Here is a 21107-nt window from a genome sequence, read left to right on the forward strand (position 1 = left end):
CTTGAAAACGAATATTTACGAAGCGCGCAACGTTGGAACAAGTGGCAAACGAACGAATAAACGTTCGCACAGCTAGAAATCGGACGTAGTTTATAAATGACAAATTTGTGGAAAACAAATTATGTAATTACTTTCCGTGGACGTATCACAACACTGTGATAGTAGGAACGTACGACTGAAGAACCAGCGACAAGTTGATCGGTGAATCGGCGGAGATTTCGAATCGCGTTCGATAGAGTCGAGGACGAGTGTGAACGCAGGTGAGAGAGACGAGTTTTGCAGTGAAACTATCGATACACCCGGTTGCGATGTCATCATTCCCAACGCTAACGCACACGCAGCCACGTGTGTTGCGTACAGTCGCGCGAGGACAACCTGCAGATGCATGAATGACTCAAAATGACGTGTGTTCATTGAGCGCCGGTTGGCGTGCCGACTTGGTGATCTCGGTTGCTCCCAGCAAGGACACGACATATTTTCCGACTCGCGTAGGAAAAGATTCGAACCGACCGATTTCGATCGCGCCCACCTTCTCCTACTTCTTCGCTTGTTTTCAAGGTCGCGGGGAATTAAGTTATCGCCAGTGGGTATTTCCTCACTTCCTGTTCTTTCGAAATTCGATTAATTTAGCAATCTTGGTTCGCGCGAGTTGTAAATCGAAAGTTTGCTTTTTGCCTCGAATTACTCAACTTGGCGTGACGTTGGTTGAACTGATCGATCGAGACGGAGGAGATCTCGAGGAAATTTCTAATTCTATCGTAGGATATTGGAGGAAAGGAGAAACGGATAGAAGTAAATTTGTTCGTACCAGAGGCTGGTTTCTATCTCCTTTAACAACTATAACAGGCGGTATCGATGACTCGGGAGGGCAGTGTGGTATCGGCGAGGGGAAGGAGCGTCGAGGGTAGGGAAGAGAGAGGAGAGTGGAGGAAATGAGCGCGCACACTTACGCTCGCGCGTATACACGAGCGAGCGTGTAGTAAATGCGTGTAATAAATGCGTGTAGAGGCGACCGCATCGGTAAACCGATTAAACGACTTACATAAGTTCCAGTTGGAAGAGCCTCCAAGACACACCGTAGATTCGATGACGAAAACAGGCTTAGAATTAGAAGAAGAGAAGAGAGGAGGGACGACACGTCCATACGTGTACGGCGTGGAATCGATAGATAGATAGAGAGAGAGAGAGAGAGAGAGAGAGAGAGAGAGAAGGCTGGAACGGAAGAAAAGGAAGGCGAGTGCATTGCGCCCCGGCTCTTCGCCATGGTTGCATTTCCTGTGTGCACGCCGCGCGCAAAACGACGATACAGCCTCGTTTCGAGTTCCTTCGCTAATTATGTTTCAAATTTACCTACCGATCTACCCGGCGAGAAGGAAGCGGAACAGTTATACCTGCCATTAAAAAGTTAATAAGACATGGTATCTCCCCGGGGAATTTTAAGTACCTATTCCTGATTCGGCGGTCGTACTTCGCTTGCCTTCCGGTATTTGATCGCCCCGCGGTCTCCTCCCGCTCGACAACCAAGTTTCAGCGTTACACGTTGTATGTACCGCCTGATATTTCGCTCGGAATTTTTTTCTTCCTCGGTATCGTACAGTTCGTTTCTTCTTCCACCTGTGAGCTACATGTGTATGTCTTCGACAGTGGAAGATTTTTGCTCGAGTGTAGGAGAAAGCGCGGAAAAGATCACGACTGATGCAGCCGTTGGAAACCTCGCGACACTTGGGTCTTCGTATACTAAATACACGCATAATCCGAGTGGCGAAAACAAAAACAGGAAGAAGGTTACGCTGATACACTCGAGTGCAAGCGTCTGGTCAATCGTTCTTTTCTTGTGAAACTTGTAGTCTTTATTTTTATCGCGATAATTCGCTCGATTATCTTATACAAAGTGAGTACATATACAAAACGCACGAGGCTCTCGTATATCGTTTCTTTTTTTCCCCTCTTCTCTTCTAAACGTAATAACACTCTACCTTTTTGCTCCTCTCTCTCTCATTCTCACTCTCTCTCATTCATTCACTCGCTATCTTGCTTGCGTCCACGTATCTACACCTACTCCTCTCTCTCTGTCCCTCTTTCCTCTCTTCCTCGCACGTGTGTTCTGAAACGACGAAACCACCGGAAACACGTCGGAAACTGTATGCGGGACACGCTGTCGCTTCCACGAATCGATCGTGAATATATAAACCGACGCTCACACGAGTTTGCCACTGGTGACAAAATTTTCGTCGCTTCAATTATTACCGTTTCTCCTATCTTTCAATTTTTCCTGGTAAACACACGCGCCAGCGTCTAGCTGTGAACGCGTTCCGAATGAAACGTTACAACAAGGAAACTACGGTCATCCTTGATCTGGAACGCTGATACTACAGGTGTCAAAGGTGGTGGTCGTTCCCGACTTTCGAGATTAGATCGCTCTCTCGCGACACTATTACTCCCGATCGTCATTTCTATCTTTTCTTATTGCACAATTCCATTTGCAGATCTGTCTCCGTCTCTCTCTCTCTCTCTCTACAAAATCAGAGATTACGAATTTAACAACGTCGTTCAAAGATTGCACTTCTTTCTTTCGCTCGAAACAAAAAAAAATGTTCAAATTGTACCAGAATTCTACGAAACGGGATGAAATTAGAAGACGTAGTCGTCGACGTGTTTCGTTTCAAATTGGCGGTTCTCTGTTTCGCCAGAGGTGTACGAGGTTAGGCGGCAAGCAGGTCCGAAAAATGACGAGGCTCGGTCGCAAGAAAACCGGAGCGTGTGGCGTAAGATCGATGGCAAAAACGAAGGGGGGAATGGTTGCGGTCGAATCATCCGCGGGAAGAGGAGAAAGAGAGAAGACGGAAGTCCCTTTTCGTTCGAACAGCTACCGCCTTGTTCGCCTCGCGCAAACCGCATACACGAGGTAGTATCGGACGAAACTCGTTCACTCGTCGACGCCACGGCTCTCTCGTTCAAAAGGGGGGAGGGTTTAGGGGGATCGAAGATGGCCGGAAACTAGGGAAACGCCGAGGACTTCCCTTTTTTCTCGCCTCTTGTTCTGCGGTTCTCAAGGCTGTCGAGTGCGATCACCGACCCACTACACGCTTATTTCTCGCGCGTATTCTTCGCCGCATCGTAAAGAGAATTGTTCCAAGGCCCCTCCTCTCTTTATCCCTCCATCTGGTTCTTCCAAACGTCTGTTATAGGATTTCGAGACGTAGCGAACTCTTGCATCCTAGATAGGAAAGCACAGTAGTACATTCTAATTCTACTTCGTATTCGTTCTCTCTCTTCGTTCAAATTTCATTCACCGCGTACGAAGATGGTTCGAAATATACGTATCGGTAACAATTTCTCTTTTCCCTCGTACACGTCGATTCATTTCGAAAATATTCCCGGTACGGTACACGTTATCGAAGCTGCTACCGCGAGAACTTCCAGTTGCTTTATCCGTGACACCTCGATCCCATTACAGTCGAGAAGTTACTTCTGTGGCTGGCTAAGACACGGTCTGCTAAAAACGACACACTCAACCTGTACACGTTAAACACAATTCAGCTATTCGGTGGATTTTAGTTTCGGCTTTCGTTCCTTTTCTCCGTATATTCGTTAAGTACCTACTGCGAAAAGCTTCCCAATAGAATCTAACGACGAATCATGCTCGTCGTGTTCGTTACGGAAACGGCACTTTTCTAACCGTTCTCGCGTAATTATTAAAAATAATCTTCCATGCTACAGCGTGATCATTTGTAGTCTACGTTGGAACAATGATTACGTTTGATTTCTCGTATATCGAATTTGTCGATGGACCTGACAAACACATTTTCTTTTCTTTCTAAATCGTTTATCCGCCTGAAAAAATCCAGTTCGTTCGTTTAGAAGCTTCTAACCGAAAGAAACACCGTTTACGCCGCGTTCAACTACGGTTTCCTCGGGGATTGCGCCCAATTCTTCGGCTATATTTTCCATAGGAAGGGAGATTTTTCTCGTGTGTGCGCGATCGCGTATGTCTATTTGTGTGTATGTGTGTGTAACACAAGGAGAACCCGATCGAAGGCGATTTATCGAGGGATCATAGGATGAAGCGAGGCGTGCCACGATTGTTTTGCGTGTATCAAAGACAACGGCAGAAAAATCGAGAAGTTCGACATATATATTACAAATGGAAAAAACGATCGACAACGATCAGACGACACCGACGATGATCCAAAGTGGTCCGTCGAGCGCCCTATGATCGCAGCATTCGCTTCGTTGCTTGTCAGCCGGTAGAGCCGTCGATGGATCTTCAACATTTCCGCCAGCTCCAGCAAATCCTAGAGTATCTGGAAGAGTTTCTTCAGCTCGACCATCAGCTGCCAATCGGTCTTCACCAGGTCGTCCCTGAAGTACTCCTTGCACGCGTCTATACTCTGTCTGCTTATCTGTAACACACACAATTCAAATTCCATCTTTCTCTTTCTCATAGACAAAATTTTTCTGTCCGATTCGAAGAGAGAACGTCGATTTCGAAGAAAATCGAAGACTATTTCCTTTTTAACACGCTGTATCCTTCGAGAATTCTATCGCGTCGAGAGAAACTGTTCAACGACAGCACGGTAGTAGGTGTGCATCGAGAAGAAGGTGGAGAAAAGAGGGAAATGGTCGGGTGTACACGTTAAGTCGAACGCAGAAAGAGACCGTTTTAATCGCGCTCCTCGTCTAGGAGTAATTTCCTTGAATCGGTTTTCGCGAGGACAAGCGCATGCTCGCGCACACGGTCCATTCACTAACGTAACGCTTTACAACTGTTTCCGCCCCCACTCCCGGCCGGAAGTCCCGTTTCATTCATGGATCGGTCACAATGGTGGTTTTACGCGGCTATTGAGGACGCCTGCCTCCCGCCACGCCCCTCTTACTACCCCCTCCCTCTCTCCAACCCCCTCCATTTCTCCCTTTCCCTTCCTTCTCTCTCTCGCTCTCCCCCCTCCCTCTCTCTCTATCGCTCTCGCGTAAGCACACGCACACACTACGCAGCTCTCCCTCCGCAGAATTCTTTGCCTCTCCTTCTCTGTCTCGTAGCTTCGTCCTTGTTCCACGTCCCCCTCCGCCTCTTTGCCGCTACCTCTCTGCACAACGTTACACAGTTGGCAAAAGGATCCTCTCCTTTCTCGGAGAACCTTTGCACACACACACACACGTTTACCTGCGGCCAGATGACCGGTGACGACGAGTTCGATAGATGGATACGTTCAGAGATGGTGTAGTTCTTTTTTTTTTTTTTTTTTTTTTAGGAAAGTTTGAATTGTAGAGATTAACGGATACAAATTGAGGGTTAGCTCGATTGAAAGATATTTTTTTTACTCTTTCACGACGTCAATTGGAGGTCGACCCCTTGACTTTTGAGTACCCTCTAGCACCACGCATTCCCCGCGGTGGCTCTAAACTTAGCCGAAACTCAACACGAATCGTAGAAGCTAAAGAAAGGAAATCGAGGGGAGGTGGAGCGAGAGAGAGAGAGAGAGAGAGAGAGAGAGAGAGAGAGAGAGAGAGAGAGACTGGCAAACGCGAATTTCGGCGTAACGCGAAATCGTCGCTCCACAAATCATCGTGGGAACAAGGCGATTCCGGGGAATCGATTCTACGAAGCAAACGGTAACGACGACTTCCGCTCGCCTTGGGAGCACACACAAAGATGCCGTGCACGCATAAAGTGCTGGTACAAATGTCTCTGAGTGCGCGTGCACAACCGGAAAGCGCAGATAGAGCCGCAGGAAAGAGAAGAGTTGACACTGTTCAAACGCAGAGAATTTCTGCAACAGTAAATCTTTTTCTTAAATTTAACTAAACATCAATTTCCAACGTGTCTCTTCGGTTCCGTGAAATCTCCAACGAAAGGACATCCGAGTGGTTTTTTTCAACGAAAGACAGGAACCGTTGACAAATATGGTCGCTACCGTTAAAGCAGAAGTCTGATCGATTCGTAGTCGATATCCAAAGCGGAAGGCGGAAAAGAAGGCGTAGAGGGGGGGCAAGGAAGAAAAAGGAATGGAGGTTCTGCGAAGGCCGGAAGTCGACGGTGGACGCCTGATCGCTGCCGGATGTGCATCTTCCTTTTTCGACCAGAGTCTCGCATACTAATAAGGATCGTTTCCGTCTCGCATGCCTCTGATTTTGATGAAATTGCAAACCTATGCGAATCGACCGTCCACCGCCACAAATGGAAGGTGAGGGAGGGAGGGCGAAAATGTGTACGTTCTCGGTTCTCTAGCAGAATTTCATCAACGAGCCAGACCACCTGTCGATCGAATTCCTTCGAAGCAGCTGCTTCTCGAAACGCTGAAACGTTCGCCTTCTTAATCGTTCTTTATTTTCGTCGTAGCAACACGATTAGGCTAAGTCTCGTCCTCCTTGCACGCTGCACTTTCGTTGCATTTTAAACGTGTAACTTGTGGATCGTTTCGGAGATCCTTGGAATTACAAAGATCGACTGGGAAAATTTGAAAGGTGAATTTGTTGGATTTCAATGTTGGAACTATCTATAATACAGAGTAGAATTGTTACGCTTGTCGCGTTAGACCGAACAAAATGAAGGATATATGGACTACAGTATCAACAGCTTACCTTACTAACGACGAAATCCTTCTCGTCGAAGTGACGGCCGAACATTTTCGGCGCTTCTCCTGGAACCGGCTCGATCTTCACACAAACCTCTTGACCTTTTCTCGCGGATTCTACAGGCTTGTGATTGTACTCTACACTCGTCACCATGCCTAGATCCACGAACTGCAATATCAAGATAACAGAATTATTATCACGAGAGATTTCCAACTCTTTTCTATCTTCTTCTGAAGCGCTGTACGTTAAACAGCTCTCCTCCTGAAATCCCCCGAGAAAAATGCAAACTTCCTCTCTCCACCTTCGCGCAATATTCTCGTTTAAATTTGAAAGTTTATGCATCCAGCTTCTACTCAGGCGTCCTTCAAAGGACCGTGCAGAATGGGTGATTCGCGATGGCGGGCGCGACAGCAGAGGATTTCGAAAGTCACGGTGAATTTTTCACGGGTTGCGTACGAAAGCAGCCCGTTCCGCAGCTTGTACCCGCTGTCGCCGTGTCTTTTTTCCATCCTCGATCGGCGTGTGTCTCCTTGCGTGGGTATAGCTCCGCCTATGCATTCCTTTCTGCGACCGGAAGTCGAGAGAAAACCGAGTACCTGAGCATTGCACGTCGTCAGGGCCGACTCGGACGTAGGTACGTTTTCGCTGTGAATACCGGCGAGGATCGGTGGACCGAGTAGGCAGATACGCGGATACGTAGGACGCTGGATCCTGTGGGCTGTCGTACACGCAGTGATCCCCAAGTTTTTCCACAATTTTCGACGTTAACCACCGACACGGCAGAGCGTAGAAAAAATAACCGTTGATCGGGAGAAAATACGAGTGGAATATCGAACAAGTGTGGGGAGATCCAGGATCGAGAGGAGGAGACGATAAGCGAAGATCCTGGAGGAGTACTACGTTTGGATTAAGAACACCCTATAGAACGGTGTGTAGAGGCAAGAAAGCTCGAGCATGTCGTTTAGAGTCGCGTTATTGCCGTAACACACCTGCAGCTGCAAGAGCGCCAAGTGGGCGATAAACCCGGACGCAACTCTGCTTGGAGACACGCACAGATTGCCACTTATCCTTTCCAAAGAATCGCCTGTAATTATGGCTAATTAACCACTGCCTTCGCTAACCTATCGCCACACTGCATTCGCGAGCGTTCGTCGATGGGACTTAGTTACCGCGGTTGATACAGCTACTTCGACACTTTAGAAGGTACGTTCTTAGGTTGACAAAACTTCGTCAAGTTCGACGAATGGATAAATTTGTAGATAACATTCGTATTTCCTGGGACAAAAGAGCGAGGAAGAAAGTGGACGAGGGGGGGAGATTGGCCGAGAGAGAAGCGAGGCACACAGGTCGAAGGAAGCAGAAGCACGGTGTCGATCGATGGACAATGACCGGTCGAATATGCCTGGCCGTGTATGTATTTCGAAACCCACGCCGAAAGAGCAATATGCCTACACACACGCTCGCGTTCGTCCCCTTCATCTTCCCTCGTTACTTTTATGGTGCTGCGATCGTCCGATTTTCGACACTCTCCGCGTCCTCAGCGCACGCATTACCATACATAATATACGTACACGTGCATAATTGCACACGAGAAAGTACGCCCTCTCCGAAACGATCCTTCCCTTCCTACTCTTTTCCACGCGACACCTCTTTCTCCTAGGTATTTCATCTCTATAGATTCGAATGATCTTTTCACTTTGGGATTAATTCGCGCGACACCTTCCACGATCTCGCGAGAGCTCCGTTCGCAATGCGACTTCGAGTAAACAGGTTTGCTCATTTTTCCCATCCTAACTTCAACTCCTGGGAAAACCGTGGAACGTCTCGTTTCGAGGGGAGAGAGGGAAGAGGGGAAACGCGTTTGGCGAGGATTCGCGGCGGCGACGACGACGACGACGACGACGACGTAGAAGAAGACGTCGCGTGGGCTACCCCATTGACGATTATTTCTCATTTTTTGTTTCCCCTGTTAAACGTTCTGGAGAGACACGTGGGAAGATATCCATGGGAAAAGGAGGGTTTAAATAAAAAAAGAACAGTTTATCCTGTTACTTGAAGACCGGAACGTTGGAATAGTTGAAGTGGAGTTTAGCAACGTTAACAAGCTTATATATTTTAGAAGCGAACTATTTCACTCGTTGAACGCGACCGAGCATCCCACGTTCCATGTTTCTCCATTCTCCAGTTGGCAGTTTTCTCGGTGCTGGTTCGTTATCTCTGGTCTGGTATCGTGTGGCGATACGCGGATACCAGATACTCGGGTACCGGTAGCGAGCTACGGCCACTGATTAATACCGACGTTTGTCGCCCGATATATCCGGTGATTAGCGTCACTCTTCCCGTCCGGAAGCGACCGCTCCGCTAAGTGGAGACTTCAAAATATTCCCTTCCCGTACTAATTAGCCCGTTACGACATCGGACGTTGCCGTGAAACGCGTGGAAAATGGATTGTTGTTACGACACCGGTTACAAACTTGTATCAATTTGCCTGGTATACGCCTTATACTTCAACCCTTTCGCTGCACCACCGTTTCGGACGAAATCTGCTCGTTTTGTGTCGGAGGAAACGGTTGTTACTCGACGCTGTGCATTTTGGGGTTGCCTGACTTTCCAGTCAAGTGCAAAAATTAATTAATAAATTGTGTATATAGCGTGGTTCGCGTAGAACAGGGCATTTAATTGTCTTCTGTGGATATGGTAGCTCGAGAGAATTTTTACACGTAACTGTAATAGTTTCAGAGGGTGAATAAGATTGGAAGGAAATTTTTTTCCATTTTTCCCAAGGTTGAATAAATTTGTAACCCTTTAATGACTCGTCATCGCGAAATATTTCTCCAGCGTGCAAGACGAGTTAATTCGTCGTGGAACTTAGAAAATGGCACAAGAAAATTCGAAACTTGAAGCAAACACGAATAGAAAATGAACCAAACAACGATCTGGCCGGATATTCAAATCTTTTACCGGGAAGATCAGCTATTTCACGTGCGAAAATGTGCAAAAGGGTACTCGAGCACCGACACAAGGGTCAAGGTATAAAAAAAAACGTCACAATTCATTAGTTACGGCGCGCAAAGTAGGCGTGTTCGGCAAGTTAGCTCCCCAAGTGAAGAAACTAAAAAGAAAAACACGAACGAAATATTTTTGCTCTGGTTCGCAGTGACGGTCGCGCAGGCTGACTCGCTTGTTTGCGGTCCAGTCGCCAAGAAACGTGTGCCACGGCACACACACGGTGTCCCGGGACAGCCGATTCGAAAGCAGGCATTCTGAATGAGTCTAATTGTAAGTTTAGTAAAGGCGACGCGGAGCGAGGCGAGGCGAGGCAAAGCGAAACAAGCATGCCGATGTACCTACTCGAAGAGCGTGTATCGCAAGCCAACTGTGTATTCTGATACAGAGTGTATATAAACGAAGTGGTTACAGAGCCGACAAGAGAAACGACGGAAATTTATGTTGAGCTAACAGCGCCGGACTTAACAGTAATTACCTACGATCCTTCTCTCTCCCTGCGAAAGATCGTCCTCGTGAACGGACACGCGATTAACCTCGATGCACCAGCATCTCCTCTCCGGTTGATCGCTACCCGCTGAACAAGTTATCTCCGTCTGATTGATTTGATCGATTACCCCCGCTCGAAGGAAAAAACTGATTACCCGGCGTCGACGAGTTGCACGAGCTTCATTAACCAACACGTGCACCGTTTAGACACCCGATAGCAAAATTGTTTCCTCCTTTTTTCCCCCCATATTCCGCTGTTCGATAGGTACTCGACGAAGATTATACAAGGTTTGTAGGTTGTATCGAGACGTGACACCTGTACGATACGGTTCGAGATTAGGGAAAAAGTATGATCGATTGCAGCGATAACGAGGATAAAAGCGTTGAATCACCCCTAATCCAGGAAACGTCGAATCAATCTTCAACGTCTGCGGATTATACCTTCTGCCAAAAGAAACCGATTAAACATACGAACGAATCGATATACTCGCGATCGAGGATCTGGGAAATTGGAAGAAAAGGTTGCGATCGAGGAGAGACGAAACGACGAGGAAGTTCTAAGAGAGGGATGTCGATTTCCACGTTTCCTTCATTCAGATGGATTTCCGTGGAAGCGCGAAGAAAGGAAGAGGAAAGAGGGAAAAGGGGGTCGGTGTTGGCATACTCGAGAGCAGACGCGGCGCAGCGAGTGAACGCGTGAGACGGGAACCGGAAGTCTATTTTCGTGAGCCGCACCGATTTAGAAAGCTTTATAGTTTGTACGAGCCTCAGCGGCTAACAGCCAACCGTCGTCGGTGTGGCTGGCTGCTTTGAGTGCATGCACAAATTGAGATTTGTGCGGCATTCTCTCTCTCTCTCTCTCTCTCTCTCTCTCTCTCTCTCATTCTCTCTCCACGTGCAGAGGGGTATTTCGAAACCTACGTGAAATACCGGATTCGCCTGGAGATTACTCCGTTTCCGTGGAAAATCTAGCGTTCGATCGGAACGTTAAAAAAAAAAAAGAAGAATCGCCTCGAATTAAACCTACGCGTGATAGAAGTAACAGCATGTGTGGCGTTATCGGCGTTCGTCACGGTCGTCTTGCCACGATACACAAGCCTTGCCAATATTTCAGCTGATATCTAATTGGTTGCTTATATCAGATACGCGGCTACACCTTTGATCTATCGGGCGGTTTAATGAATCGGACAGATGCTACGATGAATGAAATCCCCTACCACCGACAACCTAGCCTTTTCCTCGTTCGACGATGAACGACGTTCGAGGAGCAAATGTTTAAACCCGTTATCGGCACCGTTTCTAGTACGCGTTACAGATATTTTAGTTCGGTTTACTGCAGATACGAGCGTGACAGAATATTTCGAGAAAATTCCATTTTTCTCTTTTTGTAGGTTAGAATGTTTTTGAACAGCTCGATGAGGTAATTATTATCACTTTGTACGCGATAATCTGTCAACTAACGCGACCGAATCTGTTCAAGTTTCGCCCGAAAAAAGCGTGAAAACGAATCGAAATCAATTAACGAAACGTCAACCACTTTTCATCAAAACCGGACCGGAGAATCAGGTTTTGCCTTCTCGCTGCAAACGTCGGTGTTACCCGGTTATCGATCGGTGTAAGAGCTTTCACGCCTCTGTTTGCATTTTCCCGTTCGGCTCTCGTGCTTGCGCCGAACCGACGCGACGCGACGTTCGATTCCCGGAAACAGAGCGGAAAGGAGGCGCGCAACAGAGGACATTTAAAACACGATACATCCGTGCAGGAATCCGGACATTAAAAAAAGCCGCACGATAAGCATTCTTTTTCCCAGCCAAGAGACGCGAGGATCCGCTCTGTTTCGTCGACACGGCGATTATCGTCGGTATTCGTCGTTAGCAAAATTAATCGCGAGCCCGGGTAAAATGATCTACTCGACATTGGAAACTCGACATCCGGCCAACTCTACGTCCTCTCTCTCTCTCTCTCTTTCTCGTAGCCTTTCCTCCGCCCTCTTTATCTCTCTTCCTCTCTCCTCTCTCTTTCCCAAGCTATTTCTCCTCTTTTTTTCTTCGTTCGCTACGATAGCAACGTTAACCAGCTGCCTACTTAGAGAAACACGGCGGAGCAACAGAGAGAGAGAGGGAAGAGGGCTGGAATGGGGCAGAATAACGCGCACACTAACGCATCGACGCCACTTACTCACCAACCACATCCCGTCTTTGGCCTTCCGGCTTGCCTGTAACTTTCGTGGAAACGCCTCTGGCTTCCTTCCGGTCGTTTATCACTCGGTAGACGCTCTAAACGTAGATACGCTGTCCCACGTATGCTCGTTTCATCCCCTCCCACCTCGATTCTATCCTGTCTCGTCACCCTTTCCCTCTTTTTCTTTCTTTTCATTCCTCTTTTGACGGGGGCGGCCCGGCATCTCCTCCGCTTATACGTCCTTCTTCTCTACATTTTGACCTTTTCTCTAATATTAGCCACGCCGTTTCCTCTTTTTGCCCTGCTCCCTTCGTTTAGAGAAGGTTGCTCGAATTTAAACCCCTCTCTCTCTAATTCTCTTCGCATTAGGCTCGAGAAAACCGTTTCTCTCTTAATGTCTCTATCCGGATCGTACGTCTGTTCGACGCAGCGAGGACGCGTTCGTCCGTGAAAAATTATATAGCAAAGTGTATCGCACGCTCGATAATGGAACACGTTTCGTGTTCCGTTCGCGTGCTCGTTAATTAGCTTCTCTCCGCTCCCGACGTGTTAATTTTCTACTCGCAATCAGTAAATTTACAAATGTATTCTGGTACCTGTCAAGCCGGACGAGGAGGAAAACAAGCGGGAGAGAACGAACAGAGAGAGGGGAAAGGAAGAACGTTACGAGCGGCCTTCCGCCGGAAGGGGACTCACACACCACGGAGTTTCTAGTTCCTGTCACTCCGGACGGGAATATAATTCGCGGCGCGGTGCTTCGAAAAATCTCTTTCGCGTTTCCTTCGTGTAATAATTATCGTGGAACGTCGAACCGACGAGTAACGGCGACGGGAAGTCGCCTTTAAATTCACAATGTCGTTCCGCTAATTATGCCCGGCGTAACAATTCCGAACCGACGATCGCGATATTCATTTGAACCTAACTTAACAAGGAGAGAGAACGAATTCGAAAATCGAGAGCATTTAAGCAGAGAATTAATGCTGGGACTCACAGGTTTCGCGTCACGTCCGATATATCGCTCAAAGGTTAATTACGAACATCCGTTTGACGATATGAGAACAACAGTTTTAAAGATAGACCATCTTAATATTGTTCTTTTTAAACATGTTTTCACCTGATCGAATCGGAAGACAGGTACGTGAAATGGGTTTTATTGGGAGTTCGATAGAGGAAGATAGCGTGTTGTTGAACCTGCGACGATAAAAGGGCCGCGAGTCTCCGGAGACTCCCTTTACCTAGGCAGCCTCTTTTTCACCGGCTTCTCGTCTTGCGCTGTTCGAGTTTCCAGCTGTCGTGACACGACTTCGTAAAAGGGAGCGTGCTTTAACGAGACACGATCGATCTACCCGAACCTCCTATCGCTCTATTCAGCCGTGTAGAAACAAGTACAGATACCTTAAACCCGTAGAAAACAAAAAGGAGAAAAAAACTGAATACGATAAATTAAGGAAGGTAAGAGGAACGGTAGAAAAGCAAATTCTAATTCTAAGTTGAATAGAAAACGTCGCAAGTCGGATCTCACTATGGCGAACAAATTTATGTCGGCCCGTAAGTCTGCTCTCTGTCTTCGTTAATTATCTACCAAGTGAGAATTATTTAATTTCGCTTCTCAGTTCGCGACTCGAATGCAAACGGTTGAGCTCGAGATGAAGTCGAATACAATAAAGATAACACGAGACTACACAACTTTTCTCTCGAATATAAATTCCAATTACAACTTCTTATCGATTCTGAAATGTGTAACGATTAAACGAAGAGCCGTTCGTCCTCACACCGCCGTGTATCGTGGTTGGTTTCAACACAGCCAGTTTTTGCACCGCGTCCAATCGAACACGGAGCATCGCAGATGATATCGACGAATTGAATAGGAGCGGAAAAGTCTCGCGGCGGGCAAGAACACCGGCGCGGTGCCGAGCGGCGCGGCGAGGCGGGCGAACACGGAGGAAAGGGGAACAAGACGAAGAAAAGGAATGGCGGAACGGCAAGAAAACGGCAGGCTAAAAGAATCCGCCGGATTTCCGCTCGACGTTAAAGCGCCTATCGAGGCCGTTGCGCAACGCGCGTATACGCCCGATAACGATGGAAGCCGTGGAAATGCCTCCGACCACCTTCCTATCTATCGCCAACGATCGTATTTTCGTTCCATTTCTACGTTTCCTGCGTATTCGTTCATTCGTCATTTTCACCGAGTTCCTTTCTTTCTGTTTCTCTTTCGGGGCAAAATTCTACTTAACTTAACGACTTTTTAATTACCCGACGATTCGAACTGGACAGGAAACGCGGCGAACATTGAGACATTGCGCGATAACGAATTCCGCATGCGGTGTACAGTTACGGAACGTGAATAATTGTATCTCTTGTTTTTTCTTCTTCTGCTTGTTCGATCTGTCGATGCGAAGCGTTCGAAATAGAACGTCAGGCTTCGATTATTATTCTTCGCTTTGATTCGTCGACGAGGTAGAAGAGAGAGAGAAACACTTAAGAGGAATTTAGAAGCACTTGACGATCAGTACAACGAGCGTGAAACGAGCGAAATTCGCACGACGCTTGCGGAATCACGTAGAAGGCGTGTCTTGTGCCTTTTTCTGCGTGTCGAGCTCTCCGCGTCTCTCTTCCTTTCACGACACACACGTGGCCGTGGTAGAGGTATCTTCTCGTTCGCGAATACAGATCCGTTCGTCGTTCAGACTTGGAGACCTGACCTAAGCCAACAAACCCGACTTTCGTGATATTCGACATCCGGTCTGGATCATCGTTTGCCGATAAAAAGTACCGCGACAACCGATCATCCCTTCCTCCACGAGTACTATTCATTCGTGAGCGTACGCTATCGTGCATTCGTTATAATCTTCTGTCGTCCCCGTGTTACGTAACAGGAGGCGCGTATATATGTATATATCGACGGTTGAAATCAATTAACACCGTGCTTCTCCGCCTCTAAGCAAACCGACTATGTAGGTCGATCCATCTTAAATATACGAGGTTTCATAGATACGCAAGATTTTTCTCTGCTCGAGTGTGCGCGATATCGTTCCGATCGTGCTTTCGAGATTTTTTGCAAACAGACCTAACTCTCGAACACCCGTGTACATCTACAAGAAAAAGTACGAAGGCTGCGGTATATAGTGTAATTCATTCTGTAAAGAATGAAGTTACGTCCGACGATACGCAACTTTGTTACTAAGAAAAAGTAGTTTTGAAGCGAAAGAGCACTTGGTGAACTTCAATTCTCGTTATTCAAAGTAGGATCTGCTGAGTGGCCGACAAATGTTCTCTCGCTCTCTTCGAAGAAAGCGGGAAAGAGGGAGGTAGAATGAAAGAGAGAAAGAGGAGAGGGGGAGAGACCGGTAACAGTTGTAAGGCGTCGATAAAAATAGCGTGGTCGTCGGACACTTTCTACCGGAGGAATTTCAGTTGAATTTAAAGAAAGGCCAAAATGCAGCGAGGAGAAGCAGGGTAGGGCCGAAAGAAGTTGTATGTATATAGGTACGGTGCGGAGGACGCGTGGGCCAGCAACGTGGTCGGAGCTGCTTTCTACGCGCGGGCGAGAAATGATCGTTACACACGCAGCCGGACACCACACCAGGGGCGTCGGGGGGAATACCGTGTACAAACGCGGTTGATACCAATTTTACGCGTTACTATCACCCACATGTACGCTTCGATATTATTGAATCGGATAATTTATATCCCGCGATTTGCATTCGAAACGTAAACCGACCGGACCCAAAAGGATCTGCGACCATTACGCTTCGTCGCCTGTCGTCTCTCTCTCCCTCTTCGATTCGATCGTTGCAGTGAATTAAACGCGGTTATTTAACGCTGTCACTTGTACCGGGATAACGTATCGATACTCGCCATCGTCCCAGAGATATTGGAAAACTACGAAGTCTGTCAGTGTTGGTAGAATTGCTAACAGATCGGTTCAATCATTTTCTATTATATCATTCACTTTTGCCTAACCTTATCTATTTATGTATGTATTCATTCTCGATAGATATCGAGAATCACTTAGGTATAACTGCGAGACTACGTTAACGATCGATAATGGAAAATTATCAAAGGCGTATTCAGATTAATCTCTCTCTCTCTCTCGGGAGAATTAGGAGAGAAGGGAAAAGGGGTAAGAAAGAGCGGAGAGAGTAGAACTGGCGTTACAATGGACCGGCGTGCAACTTTGACGAAATAATTGAATGTTGTTGAGTCAATTGAATGTACGTTAAACGAGCGTCGGGGAACACTTATGTAGAAATAAATCAAGCCGGTTCCCACGCACGAAAATCTGAAACGATGTTGCGCAAAAGAAACGCGGACTATTCGGAGGCGAACCGTTTGCCTAGTAAATCATTTCGGTCCCCGGCACTCTGCGTGGGTGTACCCCGCGAGAATATACTTTGGAATTTTTGTTTACGGGAATTTGCAGGCTGCTAATGGCATCGCGACGCCTACGAATTCGAGGCTAGGCAACCTGTAGCGTTCGCGTGCTACCGCGTAAGGCGAGGCTGCAAAGAACAGCTGCCCACCAGTTTACTCCTACGATACAGAGAGAGAGAAAAGGAAGCCAAGCAACCGATGGGACCGCCTCGATAATCCCTTCGAATTTTCCAAACTACCGCACACTCGCGCCTCAACCTCCTTCACACACCTATCGTCTCGTAAATCGAAATTGTTCAGAGCAGGCTGACAGCACTGGGTCAACTGGACCACTCCGATACCATCGATCTACGAGATCTTCCACCAAAGTGTCGAAACAGGGTTTCAAACTTCTCCCTTCCTCTTGTGCGGTACAAATAATTCACTCTACTTCGTCTCTACTTTGGACAGTGAAACTATCACTCGTCACACATCGATGCGTCGAAATTTCAGCGGTTCCTATTAAATTCTGAAGTCTGAAAAGAGCCACTCTGCTCCGTTATCGTACCACAGAACCATGATTGACAGGAGATTATACAGAGAAAAGAAACATTAACGGAATCTATCCTCTATCCTCTCTGCAGCCGGCAGGCAACAAGGTAGCAAGGAGAAACGAACGAGATGAAATTTTCCGGTGAAAAAAAGAAAAGAATCGAAAGAGAAAGAAACGGGAGTAAAGGAGGCATGCGTTGGGTGGTTGGATCGAGTCGAGATCGATCGAGCAACTGGATCGTGGCGCGTATTTCCCTCGAACGAGTTCACCTACGCGACGACAAATCGCGCGAGAACGAGCGTGCACCTCGGTCTTGTAGAGCCCCTTAAGGATTCGACTCGAATTCGCACCGGTAATCGTATTCAAAGGCGACGAGGGAAAAGAGACACGCGGCTACCGTGACGGGACTCTGGAATTAATTCTCGACCAGACTTTTTCACAATGCAATTATGCTCGCGCTACAGAACTTCCCCTCGATTTGTATGCCTCATATAACCCGCCACGATACGACGTAGAGCCATTTCTGATAACGTACAGCGCAACAGGGACTAGAGTAACGAGGAAGAAATAAAAAGAAGGGGAGAATCGAATACTCACGTCTTTGCTGGGCACGCAAACCGGCGTTCCCTCTTTCACGATACCAGCCTCGACCATCACGCCCATCACGATCGGATCTCGAGAGTTGAAGATGTACTGCAACAGAGAAGAACTATTTTTTTTTCTTTCTTTCGATAGCGATCAAGACTATCGCTTTTTTCAAGCGTTTCCAAGACTCTCCTCTAATTTCGCGTCTTTATTCAACCCTTTGCCTTGTATCGGTGAGAAAAATTCATTTTAATTCCAACTTTCTGTTTAATCTGAATATTACCAAATGTAACCGATCTACGATACGTTAATTTTTCTTAATTAACACTTTAAATGCCTCGAGGGTGATTATGCACATTGGGATGTGTTGCATTTAAATAAAAATCTCGGCGCCATGGACAAGTTGCGTAGAATTGGTCCCATATTCGACAAATCAAGGAGTTAAGCACGAATAGGTCGAAGAATTCACCTGGGGTAGGATACGAAGTTTGCAAGGGAAGACGGCGATATGCTTATTCTCGTCCCGTTTCCGCTGCTTCAGCTCCTCCCTGTACGCGGTGAACTTGTCGAAGAGATGGTAAATAATGTCCGCCTGGAAGATCTTAACTCCGAGAGAATCAGCCAATTCCTGAGCGTCTCTTTCGATCTTCACGTCGAACGCGAGTATCGTTGAGTATCTATGAACGAATCGAGTCGTGGGTCAAGAGTACGATCTGTATGCTACGATAAAACTGTTTCTCTATAAGCGAAGATATACTCACTGACTGTCGTGCTCCAACATAATGGAAGCCTTCATAACGTCTTTCTTCACAACAGGACCGATACGAATTCCAGCGTACTGTAACAAATGAAACGAAAAGACACGCGTTTTTAATAAAAAAAAAAGAGATGAAATTAAAACACGAAAGTGTCTCCTCTATGTGTTCGAAAACGGGAACTTTCGCGCAACGGAGTTCCGTACTTGGAAGGAAAACAAAATATTAAGGTAAAGTATAAACCGCTGTCACCGTAACATAAATACAGTGGCACGCTATGCATGTAAGAGTGCGTCTGTTTGGCCGCAAAAATAACTAGTGACGCATGCTGTCCGGATTCGGCTGGCCGGTGTGACGAGGCGCGACACGTAGAAATAAACGCGCCGATGCACCTACAAACAAGCTGTTCCGCGGTCTCGCGATTCGATTGTCGCTCGATCATTTAACTACGGTGAGCTCTAAAAAAAAAAAAAAACTATTACAGATGTAACCCTCTGTAGATAATGCAGGTCTTTGAAGACCCAAGTGAAATTTCACTTTTGTATTCCATCGAATAGATTTCAGCCACGCTAGATTTCATTATTCTAAGCGTAGTATTATGTTATGCTTTTGTTTTTTTTTACTTCAAAATAATAAGTAGCTATGACGTTCGAAATTTTTTCGTTTTATTTTAATTATCCTAAACATTCCAGGCCCTCCGGTCACCGGCGACCGAGGAAACAATCTCCGGTCACAGGTGACCTACGTGGCGAGCCAGGTGAGTCAACGTGTTAACGAACAATTGTGTATAATGCAGTGGAGACTTTGATAAGTACTCCAGAATTTTTTCAGATCCTTCGAAAGCTTGAGACGATAAAAGAAATTAGACTTGGACGCAAACGACCCGGTAATATAAATATTTTACACAGAATCTTCTATTTTACGTGAACGATGAATGGTTTTATTTGTGGTAGGGGCGCAATATGCTCGAAACGAGAAAAGCGTTGATGCTAACCATGAATGCGATACTCAAGGATTCCGTTCCCATTAAGTTGGCTGAAGTTTCGAACGATAATGTACGACTAATTGCTGGTGGATAAAGTGGCCGCGGAACAGTAGCTACATTTAACGAGATAATTTTCGAGTTGAGACAAGCGACGGGTCCGATAATCATTCATCGAAGGCAGATGGAAAGGGGGGCAGCGAGAAAGAGAGAGAAACAGGACGAGTAGAAGATGATACGTTGCCGGGAATTTTTTTTCAAGATAACGCGGCTTTTTAAGACTTCCGGTGCGTCGTCGCATTCCGATATTGGGACGAGATACCGCCGGCTTTTTACGTGGACCACCATAATAAATGTCTGGCATTCCAGCGAACGTGCGTCACTGCTTTTACTCTTATTATCGGTAAACAAAAACAAAAAGGAAATTAACATAGTTGTATAGCTTAGCTCCTTTCAGTTTCAACAATCACCTTCCTTTTTTTTAAACTTGATTCACAAAAAATTGGCAATTGTTTATTAAAAACTCCATTATTCTTTACATTGTCAAGATTTTTCCGGAAAATCGAAAAGGTGATGGAAAATGATAGAAGCTATTCGATAAAAATGTCTCGGTTCGAGTTACGTTGACGATAAATCTGACCAAAAACCGACGAATCGATTGTTTGTACGTTTTAACAGAGCAGAGCGGGAATCTTTATGAATGACCCTTTAAGCTCGACACAGGCAGCGGCGCAAAACTTGCTGAAATCCATGACCTTTGCGTATGAATGAACCGGCGGCGATGAACGGGAGGAAAAAGGAAAGAAAAACGCGGGCCAATTAGAAGGCACTACCGCTCGATAAACGAGCCTACTCACCGAAACACCGAGAGCTAGTCATGTTTCATTGACGAACGGTGAATCGTGATACCATCCGCTGGAATATGGTAAAAGAAAAAAAAGAAGGCGTAGCGTGGGAGGTGTTGGTCAACGAGAACGAGAGGGCACCGGCAGTGGGGAATGCAATTAACGCGTGTCCAAATATCAACGTCTCCGTAAAGAAAGAGCGATCTAAAAATAACGCGTGTGAAAAAAATGCACGCGTAATACAGAGAAATTGGAATTACTTAAAAGGAAAGGGGGGTGTACACACTTTCTACGAATCGCGTGGTAACAACGAAATACTCGTTGTTTTAAATAATTCCTCGAAATCAAGAATTCTCTTCCCCTTTTTCTCCAGATCGTTTGTTTGCCAAATTCGAGAAATAAAATACACCGGGGGCGAAAAACCATTCAAACAGAAGATGATCAATGAGAAACGAACGTTTCCTGTCCACGGGTAGGAGAGAGCTCCGGCGTTTATCGTACAATTGGAATCCCCATTGAAAGCAAACACGCTGGAATTTCTCAACGGGCCAGTTAATCGACACGCAGCAGCAGCATTTCCTCGATGGAAATGTTCAATGGGCATCGGGAGGAGGTAGAAATACGAGCGAACATTGAACTCGCGTGGAATTCGCGAAACGATTTGGCAATAGGCTCGTTCGAGCGGAACAGATGCTATCGAGAAAAGAGGGGCGAAGGGGAAAAATAGAAAAGAAGAAGAAGAGAGAGAGAAAAAGAGGGCAGGCGAATAATAAAAGGGAAAA

At 46.5% G+C, this 21107-nt stretch overlaps 1 protein-coding gene across 1 annotated transcript in view; it reads right to left on the reverse strand.

The window, feature by feature from the left end:
- Nucleotides 1–2503: 2503 nt before the first annotated feature.
- The window catches only part of LOC108579442 (eukaryotic translation initiation factor 5B), a 26963-nt gene continuing 8359 nt past the window's right edge, over nt 2504–21107 (reverse strand). The window contains exons 12-16 of the mRNA XM_017942982.1: nt 18505–18581; nt 18213–18420; nt 17756–17851; nt 6583–6744; nt 2504–4403 (exon numbers count right to left, since the gene is read on the reverse strand). Of these exons, the coding sequence (XP_017798471.1) occupies nt 4296–4403; nt 6583–6744; nt 17756–17851; nt 18213–18420; nt 18505–18581 (651 nt within the window). The 3' untranslated portion in view covers nt 2504–4295. The remainder of the gene's footprint in view (nt 4404–6582; nt 6745–17755; nt 17852–18212; nt 18421–18504; nt 18582–21107) is intronic.

Source organism: Habropoda laboriosa, unplaced genomic scaffold, assembly GCF_001263275.1.
Source record: "Habropoda laboriosa isolate 0110345459 unplaced genomic scaffold, ASM126327v1 scaffold76, whole genome shotgun sequence".
Taxonomy (NCBI): Eukaryota; Metazoa; Arthropoda; class Insecta; order Hymenoptera; family Apidae; genus Habropoda; species Habropoda laboriosa.